This window comes from Sapajus apella, unplaced genomic scaffold, assembly GCF_009761245.1.
Source record: "Sapajus apella isolate SASKATOON/1434 unplaced genomic scaffold, GSC_monkey_1.0 scaffold28, whole genome shotgun sequence".
Lineage (NCBI taxonomy): Eukaryota > Metazoa > Chordata > Mammalia > Primates > Cebidae > Sapajus > Sapajus apella.
The window spans coordinates 23,818,148-23,839,425 of NW_022436968.1; the positions used below are offsets into that span (position 1 = coordinate 23,818,148).

The following is a 21,278-nucleotide window of genomic DNA, read 5'->3' on the forward strand; positions in this document are numbered from 1 at the left end:
GGGGTCCTCGCCAAATGTACTACTTGGAGAAGAAAGGATCCCCATGTGAGGTCTGGACACTAGACTGCCAGGGGCCCAGGGCTGAGGGGCTGAATCCCAAGAGGTTGAAGGAGGAGAAGCCTTCACTGCCTCCTGTGCAATGAGCTGGGAGGACCCCAGAGGGATCTTTCAAAAGTGCTTCATGAAAAAGCAAATTAAAAGCACAAGGTACCACTTTTAGAATGGCCAACATGGGCGGAAAATGATAGTACCAAGTGTCAGCAAAAATACGGAGCAACTGGAATATTTGTGCATTGCTGGTGAGAATGCAAAATGGCACAGCCAATTTGGAAAATAGTTTAGCAGTTTCTAATAAAATTAAACATACTATTAATATGATCTAGCTATCCTACACACAGGTATTTACCCAAGTTAAATAAAATCTATGTTCACTCAAAAATCTGCATGCTAATGTTTCCAGTAGCTTTATTCTAATTGCCAAAAAAACTGGAAAAAAGGGAAATTTCCCTCTACTAAGGGAGGAAAAAACAGAGTGTGGGACATCTGTGCAAACAGAATAGTATGCAGTAGTGAAAAGGAATGACCACAGATATAGAGACAACATGGATGAATTCCAAGTGCACTACGTTAAGTGAAAGAAACTAGACTAAAAAAAGGCTACATATTATATGATCCCATTTACATGGTGGGAAAGGCAAAATTCTAGGGACAGAAAATAAAGCAGAAGTTGCCAAGGGCTGGGGTTAGGAGAGTTGTTCAGTACAAAGGGGGATGGGGAATTCACTGGAGTGACAGAACTGTTCAAGACCTTGATCATGGTGATAGTTATTAATACATGACTGAATGGACTTTTCAAAATCCACAGAAAATGATACACAGTACACTACAAAGAATTTTATTATATCTAAATTTTACCTTAATTAAAGAAAATCCTCATTTACTCCAGAAAATTTCTCAAAAAAACTCAAAAAACAAAACTTATGTTCTAGGGACTCTGATGCCCAAAGATAATTTAGCAGCCACGTACAGTTTTACCTTACTCACTTTAACCCTTTCTCCCGCTAGGCCTGATCCTGAATGAGGAAGCACAGGAGCCAGGCAGATGAGCTGAAAGACGAAGAAAAAAGGTGACCTCATCGACCATCAGCCTTATTCTCCCTGCCACTGTAGGCCTGCATCTGACGCGATGCCAGATGGCGGGATGTGGGAAGAAGCTCCATATCATATAAAATTTGAAGCTTTGCTTATTACATCAAGATGGACTTTCAGTTGCAAAAATGAGACTGTTCATGCACCTGAGAGGCCAGAAAAGTTATGGGATTGGCCTAAATTCAAATAGGGGCATTGAAAAAATCAGCCTACAGAGGCATTTTAAATAAATAGCAGAGGAAAAATAAGTGGCTTTATGATCACTCCCTATGGAGTCGTTTGTTTAATACAATGGTTACATGCAATCAGCATGCTAATTACAAAGGATTCCTCTCTAATCTCTACCTGTGCTAAATAGTGAACTTCTTGTATTCCAAATGAATGAGATTGTATTAATATAACTGAATAGAACATTGTAGAAAATGGGCCCCATATCCTAATGATTCAGCACCAAAATATATTTCCCTAGGAAGTGAATTGGGACCACTCTACAAGCATAAAGCAGCAGGAAGGTATGCTTCTGTGGTCTTACAGGCATTCAATTACCACAGACACCAAGTGATGTAAGATGCCCACTAGAAGGAATATTTGTCTGCCATGCACACGACTATAACCTCAGTGCCTACAACAGAGCCTGATATAGAGGAAGGAAATGTTTGTTGAATGACTGAATGAATGTCACTCCAAGTTGCAAGTAGGAAAAGGAGAAACAGGGATGGCTTCCTTCTTAAGGCTTTAACTGAACATTTTATTTAATTATAATCATAATGATTTGATTGATTGATTGATTGAGATTGAGACAGGGTCTCACTCTGTCAGCCAAGCTGGAGTACAGTGGTGCGATTTCAGCTCACAGCAGCCTTGATCTCCTGGTCTCAAGTGATCCTCACACCTCAGGTTCCCAAATAGCTGGAACCACAGGTGTGCATCACCACACTTGGCTAATTTTTGTATTTTCTGTAGAGAAAGGGTTTTGCCATGTTGGCCAGGGTGGTCTCAAACTCCTGAGCTCAAGTGATCTGCCTGACTTGGCCTCCCAAAAAACTAGGATTACAGGCATGCACCACCATGCCCAGCCCATGATGATTTTATAGATGAGGAGCTTCAGAGCCTGTGACGGCGGATCAAGTCTTCTTCAGATTAATCAGGGTACTGACAGCATCACAAAGTCAGCCAGTAGAAAGTGAATGGGCTATGGGCAACCCAAGTAACTACATATAACTACAAACATTTCTGCATCAAACACAAACCAGAAGAAAATTTGGTTCAAATTCTCCATGGAGAATATTTTTATTTATTTATGTTCTTCTTGCATACTCTAAAACGCACAGTGTGAATTTCCCTTCTTCAAAAACAGTTGTGAGCCTAGTCACTTTATCTGAGATCTTCGGAAGGTCTTCGGAAATGTTGCCTTAGCTAAGTGAGTCACAGGGATTGGTCATGAACTACTACAAAATTACAGGAGATCTAGTTATTATTCAACAGTTACTAGAAAAGCATTGAGAACACCAGATGTACAGCCAGACAGAGAGGGTAAGAGAAGAGCAGATGATATTTTAGTAACAGGATGTCCATATATATGACTCTATGTACAATCTTAGAATTCTTTTACAGACAGTAAAATGCTTAAATCATTATTTTAAGGGCACTCTAATATAAATACAAGTCTCACTAATTTGAATCTTTTCTCTTTGGTTCACAAATGCACGAAAATACCATAAACAGTTTTCAGAACTTACATCATTAATATATAAATAAGATACATTACAAATGGGAAGAAAATACAAGACTCCTCTTTAACATGGTAAATCTCTGAATATAAATAAGCAAATATTTCATTGACCTACAATTAAACAATCTTTGAAATCATGACACAGTCTCCCCCTCCCACCATTAAGATCAGACAACAGTAACACACACAATCTACACAAATTAACCTCTAAAAATACAGCCATGGTACACCTGTAACAATGACTCTGCTACTACTTTCCCTTAACAGGATACTAATGGGGAGGGTGTAACTTGTCATCTGGTGGTGGTTTTTCTCATCCATCATCACTTCAGGTGGAGAAATGCTGATAATGAGGTCGATGCTCACCAAAAGCATTTCCCTTGGCCCCTAGGACATGGCATTTCGAAAAACAGCTTTCCTGTAGTTGTTGGACAAGCTGGTTGGCAGCACGTTTAGCTCCTTGGTAACTGCTGAAGGTAAAGTGGCTTCTCGTGGAGCGGGAATCATGCTGTGATCTGTTACTAAGCCACACTCACTATACATGTGTATATAGAGAGAGGTATGTATAACTGTACAAATATACTCTGTTCCTAATGTGCAACTTTTTAAAAAGAACACTATTTCCTGCTAACTATGACAAACAAGCTTTAAGTAAGGTTTTAAGAGTATTCATCAAGATATTATGTTTTCCTTCAATGAAATGGCCTATGTGTTTCAGCAACGTATAGAGGCTTGTTCTGGAGAGTTGGAGGGAAAAGGCATTCCCCTCAACTCATGTTCTTTGAAGGGTGATTACAGATCCTGGCCCAGTCTTTCTATCTCCTCAATGAGGAAGTCAATGTCAGACTGGGTAGCGGCGGGATTGGAGATGACCATCCGGAAGAAGTTGGCCTTGTCCCCCTGGGGCTGGTAGCCAACCATGGTCGTGCCCGACTCCATCATCAGGGCTTTGATTTTTGGAGCCACCTTGTGATGGAAAACACAAAACAAAACTCAAGATTGATATTAACACCCTCTCTCTCTCTCTCTTTTTTTTTTTTGAGACAGAGTCTCGTACTGTCACCCAGGCTGGAGTGCAATGGCACAATCTTGGCTTGCTGCAACCTCCGCCTGCCAGGTCCATGCAATTCTCCTGCCTCAGCCTCCCAAGTAGCTGGGGTTACAGGCGCACACCACCACACCCGGCTAATTTTTTGTATTTTTAATAGAGATGGGGTTTTACTAAGTTGGCCAGACTGGTCTCGAACTCCTGACGTTGTGATCCGCCTGCCTCAGCCTCCCAAAGTGCTGGGATTACAGGCGTGAGCCACCATACCTGGCCCAACCCCCTCTCTTTTTAACAATTCAACCCAACTTGCATTTTGCAATTTGTGTTTACACTGACATAAAAGCACAGAAATATTTCATATCTAGGAATCTTCAGGGACTAATATCAAATGACTACCTGGTCATGAGTTCCCTCAGAAAGTACTGTGCAACCGAATTTTGAAAGTCAGTGATGGAACAATGATAGTGAAATAAAAAATGAAGAGGAAAGCAAAAAACTCTTATAGACTACACCACAAATTAAGGGCTTTGTATAACCCAGAGCCCAGGATACTGCCTGGAACATAGACTGTGTTTAACAAATATTTGTTTAATGGTTGGATGAATGAAATGTTATATAAATTAAATATAATCTTAAGAACCCTGGATAAGATATAAACAGGTATAGAAATCAACAACTAGAATGAATCAGAATAACAGTGGGCTTGAATTTAAAGGTTATTGTACAGACACAGTTTAATCTAGAATATCCCTAGGAATACATACATTAATCTAGTATGTCCCTAGGAATACATACATTATTCTATTACCCTGCATAGCGCTCCTTTAATGAAGAACATCAACCAAGGACAAGGAGACAAGGTGCATCCTTGTCTTACAGGCAGTAAAATGCTTAAATATTTAAGCAAGTAAATAATGGTAACCACAGTTATCATTATTTAAGGGGTAACCACAGTAAGGGGGCAATGCAGGCTCAAGAAGAACATAACAAGATAGCTCCCCACCACTGCATCACTAGAAACCTACCCCATGGCTTTATTTTTTTGTATTTCCCCCAGTAAAAAGGCACATTGGAATGAGGATGTCCTGACCAGCCAGAGAAACTGCAGACAATTAGATGAGACAAAAAACGAGTCCATACCTTGTGTAGCTTTTCCCGTCGTTCAGGGCTGTCTGGCACACCCCTGAGGCTTTGTGGAATGTACCAAAAACAGACGTTTGTGTGCTCAGGCTGCAGAGATTTTAACAGGCAAGCAAACAAAGAAAATTATGATAACTTGAAAGAAAGCTGTTCCCAAATCAATATACATCCTTGGTGGAAGATACATCTTCTTAGACCAAAGAAAGAGGTTGAATGTTCATCTCAAAGGCAATGTTACTTCCACGCCAGGGAGAACGATGGTTCATTTATCCAATCATATCTGGCAAGAGAGCTGTTTCCTACAACCAATTTTCTAGGTAACTAAAGTTACTAACTTTAAACATTGAAATGTTACAAAAAATCGCATTTGGGCAATTTTTAAAAGAAGGTATCCATCTGTTCATCTTGTTGTTTTGTAGAAATGCCTCACATATAGAAGATACTTGAAACACAGTTTATCGATGCTAAATATTTTATTGAGTTTATTATATTGATATTGAATCTTTTCTGGATGACTCAGGACTATCACAATAAACATTAAGATTGGTTCTATCAATTAATAGGGTTGCTCCTAAAAAAAAAAATAAAACAAAAAGACTGGTTCTACAGCATAAGGCAAGGCCTACTGAGATGCCTCAGACTGTTTAGTGTCCCTCCTGTAAAGTTTCCTGTGCCTTTTGAGTTCTGTGTATTCTTGCTATAGTTTTTTGTTTTTTTTTGTTTGTTTGTTTGTTTTTTTTTTGAGACGGAGTTTCACTCTTGTTACCCAGGCTGGAGTGCAATGGCGCGATCTCGGCTCACCGCAACCTCCGCCTCCTGGGTTCAGGCAATTCTCCTGCCTCAGCCTCCTGAGTCGCTGGGATTACAGGCACACGCCACCATGCCCAGCTAATGTTTTGTATTTTTAATAGAGACGGGGTTTCACCATGTTGACCAGGATGGTCTCGATCTCTTGACCTCGTGATCCACCCGCCTCGGCCTCCCAAAGTGCTGGGATTACAGGCTTGAGCCACCGCGCCCGGCCCTCTTGCTATAGTTTTAAAGTTTTCTCCCTGGTCGCTGTTTGCCATTACTGTGCCTGCCTCCAATTGGTTTGAGACATCACATTTGTTGTTTTTAATCTGCTATTAAGAGTGTTGAAAGTAGTGTGTAAATGATCAGAGTGGTGTCATTGATTTTAAACTGCCCAGGGCTCCTTTTTGTTCATTTGGTGATTCACGTGTGTTCCTAGTAGTCTAGGTTGCCTGATAAATAGAATAATGTGGACTGTAGGCAGTGTTATGTTACACTGGCTTAAAAGTGGATGTTCTTTTATTCAACACTGGCTCCTATTTCATCTTTCTTTATTCAACTGTGAGCGCTATTGGGTCAGAGAAAGAATCTGTTTTGTTCACTACTCTAGAATCCAGGTCCCAGTAGGAGGCCTGGCACACATTGAGTATTCAGTAAACACTGACAAATACTTTACTGTGTGCAGTATGCACATGAACTCAGGGAAGAGACAATTTTATCTTGCTTTCCTCATTATGAATCTATGTTAAGAGAACCTTATTTTAGAACAAGTCTTGGGACGTAAGAATATACTCATCCTATAAGCTTCTTGGAAATAAAAAACATTTTATCATTTTAAAAATTTTACTTTTATAAATTATATATATTTTTTTCTTATAGAGACAGGGCTTTGCTATGTTGCCCAGGCTGGTCTTGAACTCCTGGGCTCAAGCAATCCTCCTGCCTCAGCCTCCCAAGGTGCTGGGATTACAGGTGTGAACCACCATGCCCAGCCTGAAAAACACTTTATCATAAAGGTTCAACACAAAACAAACCCAAGAATGATGAAGGATTCAGGCCTGTCAAGGAAAGACCTCTTGTCTGCCAAAAGCTGGCCAAGAGCAACACAGTTTTAAAAGACATCAAGGAAAACAACATCCCAGTGCTACCAGAAGAAAAGTTCACAGACATCGAAGGAATTAAAGAGAGGAATTAAGGGTGCATAAGCATAAAGATTTTGAAGCAGTTTCTGGCAATGTGGGAAAATCCAGCTTCAGGAGTTTCCCTCAATAGTTTTTCTGGAAATACCAGGTATCTGGTCCATGATGATTACTTACCTCGCCATCAAAGACCATCTCAAATTCTTCTCTGTTTTTAATCTTGGCATAGAGGTATTCAGCCAGTTCAAGGCATTTGTTGATCTGGTTTTCAAATCCCACTGTGCCCTGTTTTAAAGAGAAAAGTCATGTTTGTGGTTGCATTTCCTAGTGATGAGCATTTGGGAAGGCTATGCTGTTTCTGTCTATGGGAAATATATAAAAAAGTATTTTTGGAGATGGTTAGGAAGAACAGTCTAATCAAACATGTACATCTTTTTCACAGCTGTGCATAAAATAAATGGTGTATGCCCGCTTCCTTTTTCGAAGGCACTCCAGTCTCTGGGTAATTATTCTCAACTGGACCTATACCTGATTCTGGTTTGCTTTAGGATGGTACCGCTCAAAGTGTCATCTATGAACTGAGGCCAGTCCAAAACCTGTAATTCATTGACTGTCTACAATCAAATGAGTGTAGAAATTGAGATTAAGCATAGGAAACTTTTATAGCAATTGGACAGAGGGATTTTATGTCTATTGGCTCTAATAAAAAATAGTGGCTTGTTCTTTGTATGTTTTTAAATTTCATTTTTCTAGCAATTCATCTTTAGGGTATTTGCCCATGATAGGTTTAAAAACAACAATGGCTGGGTATGGTGGCTCACACCTGTAATCCCAGCACTTTGGGAGGTTGAGGCAGGTGGATCATGAGGTCAGGAGACCGAGACCATCCTGGCCAACATGGTGAAACCCCATCTCTACTAAAAAAACACACACACACACACAAAAATTAGCTGGGCGTGGTGGCGCATGCCTGTAGTCCCAGCTACTCAGGAGGCTGAGGCAGGAGAATTGCTTGAACCTGGGAGGCAGAGATTGCAGTGAGCTGAGATCATGCCACTGCACTCCAGCCTGGGCGAGAGTGCGAGACTCCATCTCAAAAACACAACAACAAATAACTGATTCTTCATCATAGAAGCTTCAAAAGATACTGCTGTAGAACTCATCTTCCCCAGCAGTAAGTCCTTGTGAAACATGTCCCATGCCTTCTCAGGCAGGCTACTTCTGCGTAACGATGTTATGCCTTTTAGGTGATAGGCAGGCAGGCAGATGGGGATGCCACCGGTATCAGTGGATGCCCTGAGATTGCAATAGTTCCAACTACTGACAAACTGGTTGAACATGAGTTTCAAAAGCCAGCATGGCTGATTAATAACAGCAGTGAGGGTTGTTGAGTGGGTTGGTGTTAACAAGGAGAGCAGATGCACAAGGCTGCCTGTGGATTGCTAATGGGCCTGAGCGAAGTCCAGCACTGACCAAGTGTCAGCCTCCCCAGGTAGTGTCACTGCTGACTATACACGCTAGTAAGTCCATTTAGGAATGAAGCCTGCACCGGAGTCCCATTTCAGCAACCAATAGCTATGATCAAAACCTCCAGCAGATGGTTCAAGAGGTTATTGTTAGAAACAAAAAAGAAGACACAAATTACTGAAACAGGCCGCGTAGTCATTATATTTCAAAATAACAAGATTCCTTTTTTGTTGTTGTCATTTATGGCTTTTTTTTTTTTTTTTGAGATGGGGTCTCTGTGGCCCAGGCTGAAGTGCAGTGGCATGATCTTGGCTTACTGCAACCTCCATCTCTTGGGCTCCAGTGATCCTCCCATCTCAGCCTCCCAAGTAGCTGGGACCACAAACACATCATCACACCTGACTACCTTTTGTATTTTTTGTAGAGACGGGGTCTCACTTTGTTGCTCAGACTGGTCTTGAACTCCTGAGCTCAAATGATCCGCCAGCCTTGGTCTCTCAAAGTGCTGGGATTACGTTTGTGAGCCACCGTGCCTGGTCTGCGGCTATTTATATGTTTAAAATACCTATGATTACTTTGTAATAGAAGTCAAATTCAGACTATTTCTATATTAAAACAAAATACAGCTGGTGCAGTGGCTCACGCCCATAATCCCAGCACTTTGGGAGGTCAAGGCAAGTGGATCACTTGAGGTCAGGAGTTCAAGTCCAGCCTGGCCAACATGGTGAAGCCCCGTCTCTAATAAAAATATAAAATTAGCCTGGCATTGTGGCACACACCTGTAATTCCAGCTACTTGGGAGGCTGAGGCAGGAGAATTGCTTGAATCCAGGAGACAGAGGTTACAGGGCACCAAGATTGTACCACTGCACTCCAGCCTGGGCAACAAGAACAAAACTATCTCAAAAAACCCCAAACAAACAAACAAACCAAACAAACAAACAAAAGAATTACTGAGGAAAAAATAATCTACCAAATTTTTCCTACAGAAGAAATATTTGACTAGATATTTTGCAGGAAAATCTTGTTGTTTGAGTATTAATTAGACCCAAACTTAAACATAGAAATCATTAAAATTAATTTACAATAAACAAAAACAAGGTATGCAATATAAAAGTATGAAATCAAAATTCCTTTTACTTGATTGCATATAGATACTTTTGAAACAAATAGTCAAATGGTAATCCTCTCCATCACTCATATTTTGGGGGAAATTCCAATAGTTAGCTTTTTTCCTTAGGTAAGGAAATGAAACCCAAAAAGCTGATGAGCGCAGACACAGCATGCTACTGTCTAACAGTAGGATCTTTCACAGTAAAGTACACATTTTCCAGAATAGTGTATTAAGCAGAAACAATGGGAAAGGCATTATCGAAGTAGCATTTAAAACTGTCATACATAGCCCATGATGAGAAGCCTCATAAACTAATTCAAGGTTCTACTCAGAATAATGCAGTAATTTTATTTTTTTATTTCTCTATGCCTGCATTAAATAATTCCAGCATCCCCAAGGATTGCTGTGGAAATCCTTATCTTGGCATAATTTTTAGTTGTTATGAGAATGTTATAAGAAGACTTCATGATAGTTCGAACTGAGGAGACTGAATGAAAGGAGAGAGAATTTGACACAAGGAATAAAGTAATTTCATTCAAAAAGAAAACACAGTTAATTCAATTATCTAGATATTGATTCCACATATAATGAATTATCTGTGATATATCTTTGCCTCCCTTTTGCCAGCCAGTCTGTGCAAATTAAGTTTCTGCTCTATTTCCTAACTATTCCCTTCATACCTTTGCTTTCCACATCAGCCAGAACTTGAAGATATCCACGTGGCGGCCACACTGAATTGCTTTGTCCCCGGTGTCATAGGAGACATCATACTGCTTGTCTGGCTGGAAGAGGTATCCTGCACACATCTGGTTGCATCCTTGGAGTATACCCTATCATGGAAATCAAGATGGGTGCATCTGCATTTACATATCAGAGATGCATTTACAACTGGCTTTAAAACTGGGCTGGATGCAAGGAGGGGCTTGGGGTCATATGCAATCTTTCTTCTGATGTCTTTATGAGGCCTTACACTAGTTCTGATGCTCCTCTCTACAATGACTTTTGGAAAAACTGCCATCCCTTTGCCTCTGACTCTCTGATTAGAAAATGATCTTCCTGTCTCAGATGCAATCCCTCTAAGGGGAAATGTGTGTGGGTGTTTCGGATTGTTTCAAGATTGGGGAGTGCTATGGCATTCAGTGGGCTGGGGTTAGAGACAGAAACTTCCTCAGTGGGTGGGACAGTTTCATGCTGTGAAGAATTTTTCTCTCCAAAAGCGCTCTGGCAAAAGCCTTCCACCCTTTCCAGGGCCTCCTATGAAGTTAACATGGACTCCACGTACGAGTGGGGTAAAGAGGCTGGGCGGGATCTGACTCCTACAGGCTGGAGACAGACTTTTTGGAATGCTTCTGTGAACGGAAGTTTTGCTACAGCAACAATGCCTTGGAGGGCAGGGTCCTATTAGTAGGCGTGTCTTGAAGAAGGGAATATGAGGCTTAACCATTTCTTTTTTTTTTTCCTTGAGGCGGAGTCTCTATCACCAGGCTGGAGTGCAGTGGCGCGATCTTGACTCACTGCAACTTCTGTTTTCTGGTTTCAAGCGATTCTCCTGCTTCAGACTCCCGAGTAGCTGGGACCACAGGCACGCACCACCACGCCTGGCTAATTTTTTGTATTTTTGGTAGAGACGGGGTTTTACCATGTTAGCCAGGATGGTCTCAATCTCTTGACTTCGTGATCTGCCTGCCTCGGCCTCCCAAAGTGTTGGGATTACAGGCGTGAGCCACCGCACCTGGCCGAGGCTCAGCCATTTACAGCAGCTTTGGGGGCGACATTCCTTGTGGCCCCAAGTTGATATTTAGAGTTGTTGTTTCCTCTCATTTATTTGTCTTGGGACCACACATTCATGCTAAGAACTCTGAGTATGCACCAGTGAGTAGATTTTGTCCTTACTGAGGACAAAAATGATTGGATGCCTCACCTAATTGTGCAAACATGAATACTCAATTAAATAATTCCTTTAAAGGTTCAGTTGCTGACAGACCCTGAGTACTGATCAAGGAAGAAGCAGAACAGACAGCAAGAGCCAAGAGAAGAAACCAGGTTAGCTGCAAGGGCAGGAAAGGACAGCAGCAGCAGACTCTCGATGGGGCTGCCAATCTCGTGAGCCAGCCAACAAGCACTGCAAAGGGATCCCATGTGCATCTTTTTTCCTGCCTTCTAAATAACGTGCAGGCCCCAGCATAGCTTTGAAGGGAGCACAGACCTTCTCTTTGACGAGAATGGCAGAGCACTGCAACAGCACCCCCATCATCTTGTGAGGGTTCCAGGTGACTGAGTTGGCCCTGAAAGAAGCACATGAGACTTTGAGAAGGTGCCGGAGTCAGAGGGAGGAAACTTTTCTCTTGAGAAAAACACCCCCATCCCAACTCAAGTCAGTAAATATTACCCATGCCTATTCTCCTGAATTGACTAATCAAGTAGTAAACAAATGTTTTGCAGGCAGTCTTGGAGTATTATATTGCGGACTATATCTTAGAGGTGACTGCTATTAACAACAGTTAACATTTGTGAATAACTTATTATATGTCCTACTGTTTTGAGAGCTTTCAGTTATTACATCAATATGGTATCATGGTTAAGAACTCAAGCTTTGTAGCCAAACTGTTTAAGTCTGAGTCCCGGCTCGGGCATTTGTTAACTTGGGCATATTCGGTGCCTCAGTTTCCCCATCTGTTAAATGGGGAGTGTGTACCTCACAGAATTAAAGGACAAAATGACTTAATAAATATCAAATGCTTACAAGAGTGCCTGGCACACATAATTCCCACCACAACGCTATGATGTAGTTACTATTATTACCTCTATTTTAGATGGGGAAACTAACACGCAAAAAGGTTAAATATATTACCCAAGAACACAGCATTGGGAAGTGTTGGAGCCAAGATTCAAGTCCAAGGATTCTAACTGCACAGCCATTGTTCATAACCACTCCACTAGACTTTTTCTCTCTAGGAGATAGACAGTGACTTCTTTCTGCCTTTTTCTTTTCATTTATAGGCTGGCGACACTGACCTACCCACTTACGGGACAGTATCAAGAGTGGTACCCAAAAGCAAGGCTCGACTGGACTAGTCTAGACTCTGACTACCTATCAGCATTATTCAAATGCTAAATGAGCAAGATTGTGCCAGTTTGGGCTGCAATGATAGCTTAACAAGCATGGTCTCCTAGCAACTGCATCATTCTGTCAGACACAATTAGATGGTTAAGGAGCACACTAGCTAGGGCATTACAGAAACAACTAAGTCTAACGTATGATGATTAAAACCTGGGTAACTTGCTTCACTGGTTTGCAGACTCCTTCCGAAGGGCCTGGCCAATAGCTAGGCACTGCATTTGAATACCTGTGAAGGATCATTTCCCCCAGATAGAGCAATTGGCTGGCCCGGAATCATCCTACCTCTGCTCTCCCTAGCACTAAACCCTTGCTGTGAATTTTCAACCTCTTCATCCTGCTTAGGTCTTTTAGTTAAAGAACCTGAGAAAATAACTTAGTGCACATGTGCACCGTGCTTCAAGGAGAAGAGAGGAGGTCTGAAGAACCTTTCCCTTCGCTGTATGATAAAAACCTTTGTGAAAGAGACCTGTGAAAAATTCCAAGGAAAGTTAACTAAGTGCTTAACTCACTAAAAAGCATCAGTGTCAGGCCATATTTAAAAGATAGTGAATTTAATCAAATATCTCATTGCTATCGTTTACCAAGTCATTAAAAAATTATATTTAGGTCTCATAAAATGTCCTAAATGGTTTTTCTGCATATCCTAAAGGTTTGAGGTAAATGATTCTTTGCTGCTACAAAGGGAAAGTAATAAGACATAATATGAATTCAATTTCCTTTAGAAGACTTATATGATTTGAAATGTTAGAAAAGAAAAAGTCCTTTGTGAAATGTTTCAGGTTTTCCTAGACTCAAAGACAGAAAATTAACATTGTCTGAGAAATCTAAAGTTAAGTTGGCTTGGCTCATCCAGATTTCTCTCTCTCTCTCTCTCCTCTCTCCTCTCTCCTCTCTTTTTCTCTTCTCTTTCTCTCTTTCTTTCTGGCAGAGGCTTGTTCTGTCACCCAGGCTGGAGTGCAGTGGCATGATCTCGGTTCACTGAAACCTCTGACTCCCAGGTTCAAGTGATTCTCCTGCCTCAGCCTCCTAAGTAGCTAGGATTATAGGTGTACACCACCACACCCGGCTAATTTTTGTACTTTTAGTAGAGACAGGTTTCACCAGGTTGGTTAGGCTGGTCTTGAACTCCTGACCTTAAGTGATCTGCCCTTCTTGGCCTCCCAAAGTGCTGGGATTACAGGCATGAGCCACTGTGTCCGGCCCAGATTTCTTACATTATTCTCCAAGTTACGGTGTTGTCCACTTCACAGAGCTGGTCTCACCCATGTTGACACTGGTCTTCCGAAAGTGAGTCAGACTTTGGGGAGGCACAGTAGAGGTAACAAAAGCCGGAGTCCTGGCTATGAGAGAAGCCGTGGGCGTGCTCTCCCACTGCCTTCTCCCTGTTCGCCTCTCCCTCCTTAGTCTGCTCCTACCTCTCCCACCTTGCTGCAGCCCCACTGGCCCCTCTGATGATCCTCCCACTTGCCAAGAACTGTCCTGCCCCAGGGCCTTGGCACTTGCCACTCCCACTGCCCAGAATACTCTTCCTCATATCCTTGCTTCCTGTCTCCCTTTATTGCAGCATCTGCTGACATGTCACCTTCTCAGGAAGGTCTCTGACTACCCGTCTGAAACAGCACGCATTGTCACTCACTGTTACCTAACCCCGTTTTATTTTTCTTTACTATGAGACAGATTAAATATTTGTTATGAACATCTAGCCCACTGGAGTGTAAACTTCAGGAGGGCAAATCTCTTAGTTGATAGCACCTTTCATATATTGCCTTATTTTTCCTGCATTTATCAGATACACATATTTTTAGAAAAGCACCATAGGTGGCTGGATGGAAGACAGGTAACTGAATATTTACATCCACTCCTACCTGGCTCATGATAGGTGCTCAGTAAATATATGCTGAATCAATCAGTGAATCAATGTGACTTCGTTATGGCTCAGCACTTAAGAGTCAGGTCAAAATCATATTTGGCCTAGAACATCCACTGAACTTGAATGGTGAAAAAGAAAATAAGTTAGGAGCTGAGTGTCCTGCCCTTTCCGAAAGTAAGCTTAATGAGGAAGAAGAGGAATGGGAACCAGCGGCCCTTCCTGTGCCCTTGGCAAACTCTGATGGCCCCCAGTTTTCCTGACTGGTTAGTCTCTCTCATCTCCTACCTGGGTACCTGCAATTGTCTCCTGTTACACTTATCATGTTGTGTTCTAACTACTTGTTTCCTTGTCTTTCTCATTGATTGATTGACTGATTGTTAAGGGTCTTACTATGTTGCCCAGGCTGGTCTCAAACTCTTAGGCTCAAGTGATCCTCTCACCTCAGCCTCCTAAAGTGTTGGGATCACAGGTGTGAGCCACCACACCTGGCCTGTCTTTCTCTTTTTCTAAATGGTGAACTCCTTCAGGATTCATTTAACTGGGGATACAAGTAGTCACATTTGTTACCAATCATCCAATAAATGTTCAACAAATGCCTGCTGAACTAAAGTGAACTTAGACCGAAGTCGGATGCTGGGAATCAGGGCAGGGCGGTGCAGGCTGACCTGAGCATAGTCTGCTTGATGTGCTGGCTGGAAGGAGGCCTGGCAAGCTCTGACCCTTACCTTTCTATGCCGTTGAGTTTGTGGCGGTGCTTCCTGGACATGAGCAGCCCACCTCCCCAGGCAGCCTGTGGGGAGAGGGAGAGGTGAGGAGGTGGGGGAGCAGTGACATTTATGAATCTAAAACTAGAAAGAGCAAGAAAATCTAAAGTGAAAAACATAAGTTTCTCTGAAAAGTTGAGCCCACATTGATTGTTTAACCAGTTGTGATTCTTCATTATTTGTCATTTCTTTTTCAAAGTTCCTCTGGAGAGTAGCTGCACGAGTGATACAGGTAGGCCAGGTCTGAGCCTGTGATGCCTGTTCTGCCAAGACCCAAAGGTCCAATGGCCCAATAGCCCGATATGCTGTGGGAAGCCAGAGGTGCACAGTGGGCTCCCCCTCCGAGTGGCTGTGGAAGCTGCCCCCAAAATTGAGGCCTGCTGTCTGGTTCTTTCCAGAGTAGAATTCTAACAGCTCCTGAAACACTGAAAAAGCAGCAGTTCCTGCTGGGTTTGGAGGTCTCACAACAGCTTATACAACAACAAGACATTTTTGTGGGTACCATGATGCATGTTTACTGAATAGCTTGGGATGCCACGTGACACACAGCCTTTGTTAGTCATTAGTTCAGTAGCAAGGCAGATGAGACTATTGGCCAATTATGAGAAGTTAAATCCCTAAGAAAATGAGCAGAGACAGAAAAAAAAAATACACCCAGTCACACATGTGAAAATACATCTTTTGTGTTCCTGGGAAAATTTGGGACTAAATCTCTTAGTTGATGATGCCTTCCATACACTGCCTTATTTTTCCTAAATGTAGCAGATATGCATTTTTTTTTTTTTCTTGAGACAGCGTTTTGCTGTTTCACCCAGGCTGAAGCGAAGTGGCATGATCTCGGATCACTGCAACCTCTGTCTCCTAGGTTCAAGCGTTTGTCCTGCCTCAGCCTCCCGAGTAGCTGGAATTATAGGAACCCACCACCACACCCAGCTAATTTTTGTATTTTTAGTGCAGACGGGGTTTCACCATGTTGGCCAGGCCGGTCTCAAATTCTTGATCTCAGGTGATCTACCTGCCTCAGCCTCCCAAAGTGTTAGGATTATAGGCGTGAGCCACCGCACCCAGCCAGGTATGCACTTTTTAAGAGAAGTGTCATAGATGGCTGGACTGAAGGCAGGTAGCTGAGGGTTCACATTCATGGCCATTCTCTGTATATTGTATCTTCTATTTTTTCCCTCTGAAATCAGTTATATTTTAGTCTGTAGCTGTTTGTCCCAACAAAGCTACCTGAGAAGGTGATGAGACCATATTCTAGGATGAACCACAGAAGAAGACATAAATTGACTAGTAAGGAACTGGATGAGTCCCAGTGGTGTGTACTAGCTGTGAATGGCTGGCTAGGGTCCAGACAAGAACTGGAACTAATGTGGTATGGAGAGAGGGCTGGCTGGGGCATGGGGAGAAGCTTGAGGCAAATCATAAAAAAGAGCTGCTTCTACCCCCAACATGAACTGGGCCTCTTTGAGTTATAGCACTTACATCGACATGCAGCCAAAGGTTATATTTCTCACATATATCTGCAATCTCTTGTATTGGATCAAAAGCTCCATAAACAGTCGTGCCAGCAGTTGCATTGACATAAAAGGGAACATATCCCTAGAAGGAAAGACAGATATAGGCTGATTAGTGTTTTTGACCTTTCTCATTCGCTGATTTCCACAGGAAGCAGAAGAATTGTGTAGCATTTATCTCTAACAGTAATTGGCAAAGCTTGAGTGTCACCAGATACTATGTCTAGTAGTGTTTTGTTGGCTCATTCACTCACTCATTCATTCATTTATTCAACCAATTTTTTTTTTAGCGCCTTTTATGTGCTGGGCCCTGCTGTAGATGCTGGGGACTCAGCAGTGAGCACAACAGATGAAGAATTCTGTCATTGTGGAGTTTACGTTTTAGTGGCAAGTGACAGATAATAAGCCAAATTAAATAAGCAAAATATATAATATGTTTGATAGCAATAAATTATATGGCAAAAAGTAAAGCAGCAAAGAGTAATAATGAGTGTTTGGAATGATGGCCAGATAGTTCTGATTATCACATGGGCATTATTCTTTTAAGGGGCTGTGTTGTTTTAAGTGAATTGATATAATAATTATACTGAAACATTGTGGGGTTTGATTATTTAAAACAGTTCTATACACTGTGAAAGCTGATACACTCACTAACAATGGACGTGGTGAAATATTGACAGAAACAAAAAATAAATGAAGGAGTAGAGTAATAGATCCAAGACAAGTTTGGGGAAATCTGTGAGTCTTAGCTTTTCGTTCTTTCTGAGACAGGGTCTTGCTCCGTCACCTAGGCTGGAGTGCGTTGGCACGATCATGGCTCACTTCAGCTTCTACCTCCTCAACTCAAGCAATCCTCCCACCTCACCTTTCTGAGTAGCTGGGACTACACGTATGCACCACCATACTTGGCTATTTTAAAAACATTTTTGTAGAGATGTGGGTCACCCTATGTTGCCCAGGCTGGTTTTAAGTTCCTGGGCTCAAGGGATCCTCCTGCCTCAGCCTCCCAAAATGCTGGGATTACAGGTGTGAGCCACAGCACCCAGCCTCTAAGGCTTTTCTGAAGCTCAGCTCTACCTCTGCTCCTTGCTCAGTCTTTACAACACTTAGATCCAACTCCTGTGCCTAGACCCCAGCAAACAACTACAATAAGAGAAGAAGGTACAAGAATGTAACCAAAACAACCATGTGTTGGTAAATGGCCTGACAGCTACCTGGCATTGACTTGTGGATACATCTGTTCTATGAGATTTTTGTTGTTGTTGTTTAATAGAGTTTGTTGAGGCTGGATTCGCCAAGTACCATGGGCCATCTGCCAGGGCATGGAAGCACTTTGCTAAACAGAATCCTAAGCTAAAATGGCATTTGTTAAAATGAGATAATACCCAACAAGTAGCAAGTAAAAATTTCAATTAGGCTATATCTTCATGATGCTCAGGTAGCTGATTTTATTGAAGAACATCAAACCAATCATTTGGCACAATGAGAGGACAAATAGTTTAATGACTGCATTTTTCATTAAAAAAAGAAAAACAACCCCGATATTGTATAGACATAGTTTTAAAATAAAATATTTTACAAGTTGGAAATAAGCACATATCTAAGAATAGAGTTTTGGAAACACAAGAAAATTGTCTCTTATCAAGGATACTTTTTGTGGAGGGCAGGAAGAAGGTATTTTTAAAAACCTGTTTTCAATGGTGTTTAGATGCACCACAGAATACATACCTTCTGTTTGGCTTCAAGAATTTTTGCCTCAAAATCAGCTGGAATTATCTTCCCCCTATAATTGTTGGAAAAGGAGGGAAATTAAAATGAAGAATCAATGAGATTGCACATGAAAAAAACTTTAGCAGCAGCAAAAAGCAATTTAATCGGATATTTTCAACAGACCATTAGCAGCTTGGCACACTGTATTGAGCCAGTCCTTAAGCACAATAAAACAAATTTAACAGATGAACACATTTAATACATCAAGAACCTAATATTCACTCTCCCCTGCCTACCTTTCATTGCACTTTATCAAAATCACATTGTCAGTTCCAAAGCCAAGTGCAGCCCCAGCTTTCTTTATGGAATAGTGACTCTGCAACAAACAGAGGCTTGAGGTTAGAAATTGGAGAGTCCCCTGAAAAACACCACTATCCATGAGAAAGCATCCCCGACTCACGTGTTCTGAGGTGAAGAGGACCAGTTTGGGCACAGCCGCCATGCCCTTTGTCTTAACTTCCGGGAAGTACTTGTAGCGAGCTGCCATGATGCTGTACATGTTGGATATGGCGCCCCCTGTCAGCAAGCGGACATATTGGGAGGTGTTGGGGCTCTTTCATTATTGTTTCTAAAAATGAACGCTGAGCTGGTGTCTCAAGAGACAAGGGAGGTCAGGAAGCGGAAGGATAATATCCTGATAGGTTTTGCTGGCTTCCCTATTGCTGGGGCTTCCCACTGGACCCTTTACCCTGGGAATACAAGTAGTCACACTTATTACCAAAGCTATCTAGGCAGTTTGGCGGGAGGTAATTCATGTACTTCAGTGCCCTTTCACCTGAAGTCTAGACAGAAATATAAGAGGTAGCAGCAGCAGTGGCTGCAAAGGGATAAGTGAGTTATAACCTTTCTGCTTTACTTTCTGCTCAATCTATTTACCGAGCAAAGATGTATCTGTTCCCTGAGTTCAGAAAGACAGAGAGAGAGAGTAATGGAGCCTACAGAAACAATGACATTTCTTGGTTACCTGCCTAGGTGCTCTCTTCAGCCCAATTGAATTACTCAGTCATTTAGGAGAACTCTAAGTTTATTAAAATAAGAACAAACCCATGTTTACCTAAATAAAGACACAAGGAGAACTGACATAACTATGTATGTTTGCCAACACAAATTAGTTAATTTACATTAATTATCTGACAATTAAACTGGCAAATTTGTGGTCTGCTTCAATTACCGAGATAACTGCAATTCTTATTTCTTCTTTTTTCCTTGTACACAATCACACTGTCTCTGACACCATCAGAATACCTATTCTTGTTTTAAAAATTCTTATTTTATCTACTTCAAACTAGAGATTCAAAGTAGATATACTATTTTAGCTGAAATCAGTCAATCAATTAATAATCTTGATTTACTGATCCCCAGCATAATCAAACTGCTGTTGACAGAATGGAGTTGTTTAATAATGAGACCTTGTTTCTACAAAAGAAATTTAAAAACAGCGGGGCATGGTGCCACATACCTATAGTCCCAGCTGCTTCAGAAGCTGAAGCAGGAGGATCGCTTGAGCCCAGGAGTTTGAGGCTGCAGTGAGCTAGGATCACACCACTGCACTCTAGCCTATGTGACAGACTAAGAGCCTGTCTCAAAAAAATTAGCATGATCTAGACACAGCCTTTGTCAGTTTTTGTGGATTTAGGCACAGCCTTTGTTAGTTCGTGCATATAGGACATAGCACTTTTGCTAGCCTTCATCTTGAGAAAGATAGGAAATCAGAGTATCAAAAAAAAAACTTTTAAGGCATTATTCTTCCACAAACCTACTTCATATTTTGTACTCTCAAGAATCCCAAACCTTCAGAAGAGGAAGAGAAGAGAAACCTACCAGGAGAAAATATCCCATCACCATCTTTACTTGACCATCCAACTATCTCTCTCATCTTCTTAAGTGTTATTTGTTCCATGAGGACAAACACTGGTGCAATTTCATATGTAAACCTGGAACGGTGGTAAGAAAAAGGATGAAAGAAAATAAAGAAGTCAAATCACTTATTTTAGGAGCATAGCATTGGTTTAGTATTTGTAGTTGGGTTCTTTAAAAAGCTGTTCGAAACCACTAATATGATCTATTTCCTGGAAATGCATTAAGCCGCCGATCATAAAATGTCAGAAACCAGCCTGGGTTACTGAAAGAGGTGGTGGAAGTGCCAGCCCTGTGATACTTCACCAACAAAATAGATTCTTATCTGAATGGAATGTCTTAGGCATGGTCCACCCAGAGGAACAGAAGGAAAGAAAATGACTTTTCTGAGTCCCTTTTACCTCTAAGATTATAGGAAAATGCAAATTTTAATTGAAAAAAGCATTCCAAGTTCTACATAAAATTGGTTTACAATTTTTTTTTAAAAAACTGACTGCCAGTTTTACACGTGTAGAATACATAAAAGCCAGAGCCAAAGTCTATCTTTTAAAGATAATGTAAACATGTTAAAGCTAACTGTGAAGATAATTGGAAATATTGACCCAAATTTTAAAGATCTCAATATAATTATCTACATGATTTTTCTACTAATAATTCTCAAGGACAGCTATGTTTCTATAATTCTCTGAAGTCAATGTCTGTCAAGAATAATTATAAGTGATGATTTTCTAATTACAAATTATAAATAACAACAAGATGGTCAACTGGCATACACAGCTAGCTGTGGGCATCAGTTATCTTG

The 21,278-nt window shown here is 41.4% G+C and overlaps 1 protein-coding gene across 1 annotated transcript in view; it reads right to left on the minus strand.

Annotated features, from left to right (window-relative positions):
• Window positions 1-2,409: 2,409 nt before the first annotated feature.
• Window positions 2,410-21,278, minus strand: part of GAD1 (glutamate decarboxylase 1) — a 43,995-nt gene continuing 25,126 nt past the window's right edge. The window contains exons 7-17 of the mRNA XM_032293008.1: window positions 20,441-20,553; window positions 19,020-19,135; window positions 18,856-18,935; window positions 18,578-18,632; window positions 16,818-16,934; window positions 15,297-15,361; window positions 11,787-11,865; window positions 10,261-10,410; window positions 7,178-7,285; window positions 5,070-5,159; window positions 2,410-3,847 (exon numbers count right to left, since the gene is read on the minus strand). Coding sequence (XP_032148899.1) covers window positions 3,674-3,847; window positions 5,070-5,159; window positions 7,178-7,285; window positions 10,261-10,410; window positions 11,787-11,865; window positions 15,297-15,361; window positions 16,818-16,934; window positions 18,578-18,632; window positions 18,856-18,935; window positions 19,020-19,135; window positions 20,441-20,553 — 1,147 coding nt within the window. The 3' untranslated portion in view covers window positions 2,410-3,673. The remainder of the gene's footprint in view (window positions 3,848-5,069; window positions 5,160-7,177; window positions 7,286-10,260; window positions 10,411-11,786; window positions 11,866-15,296; window positions 15,362-16,817; window positions 16,935-18,577; window positions 18,633-18,855; window positions 18,936-19,019; window positions 19,136-20,440; window positions 20,554-21,278) is intronic.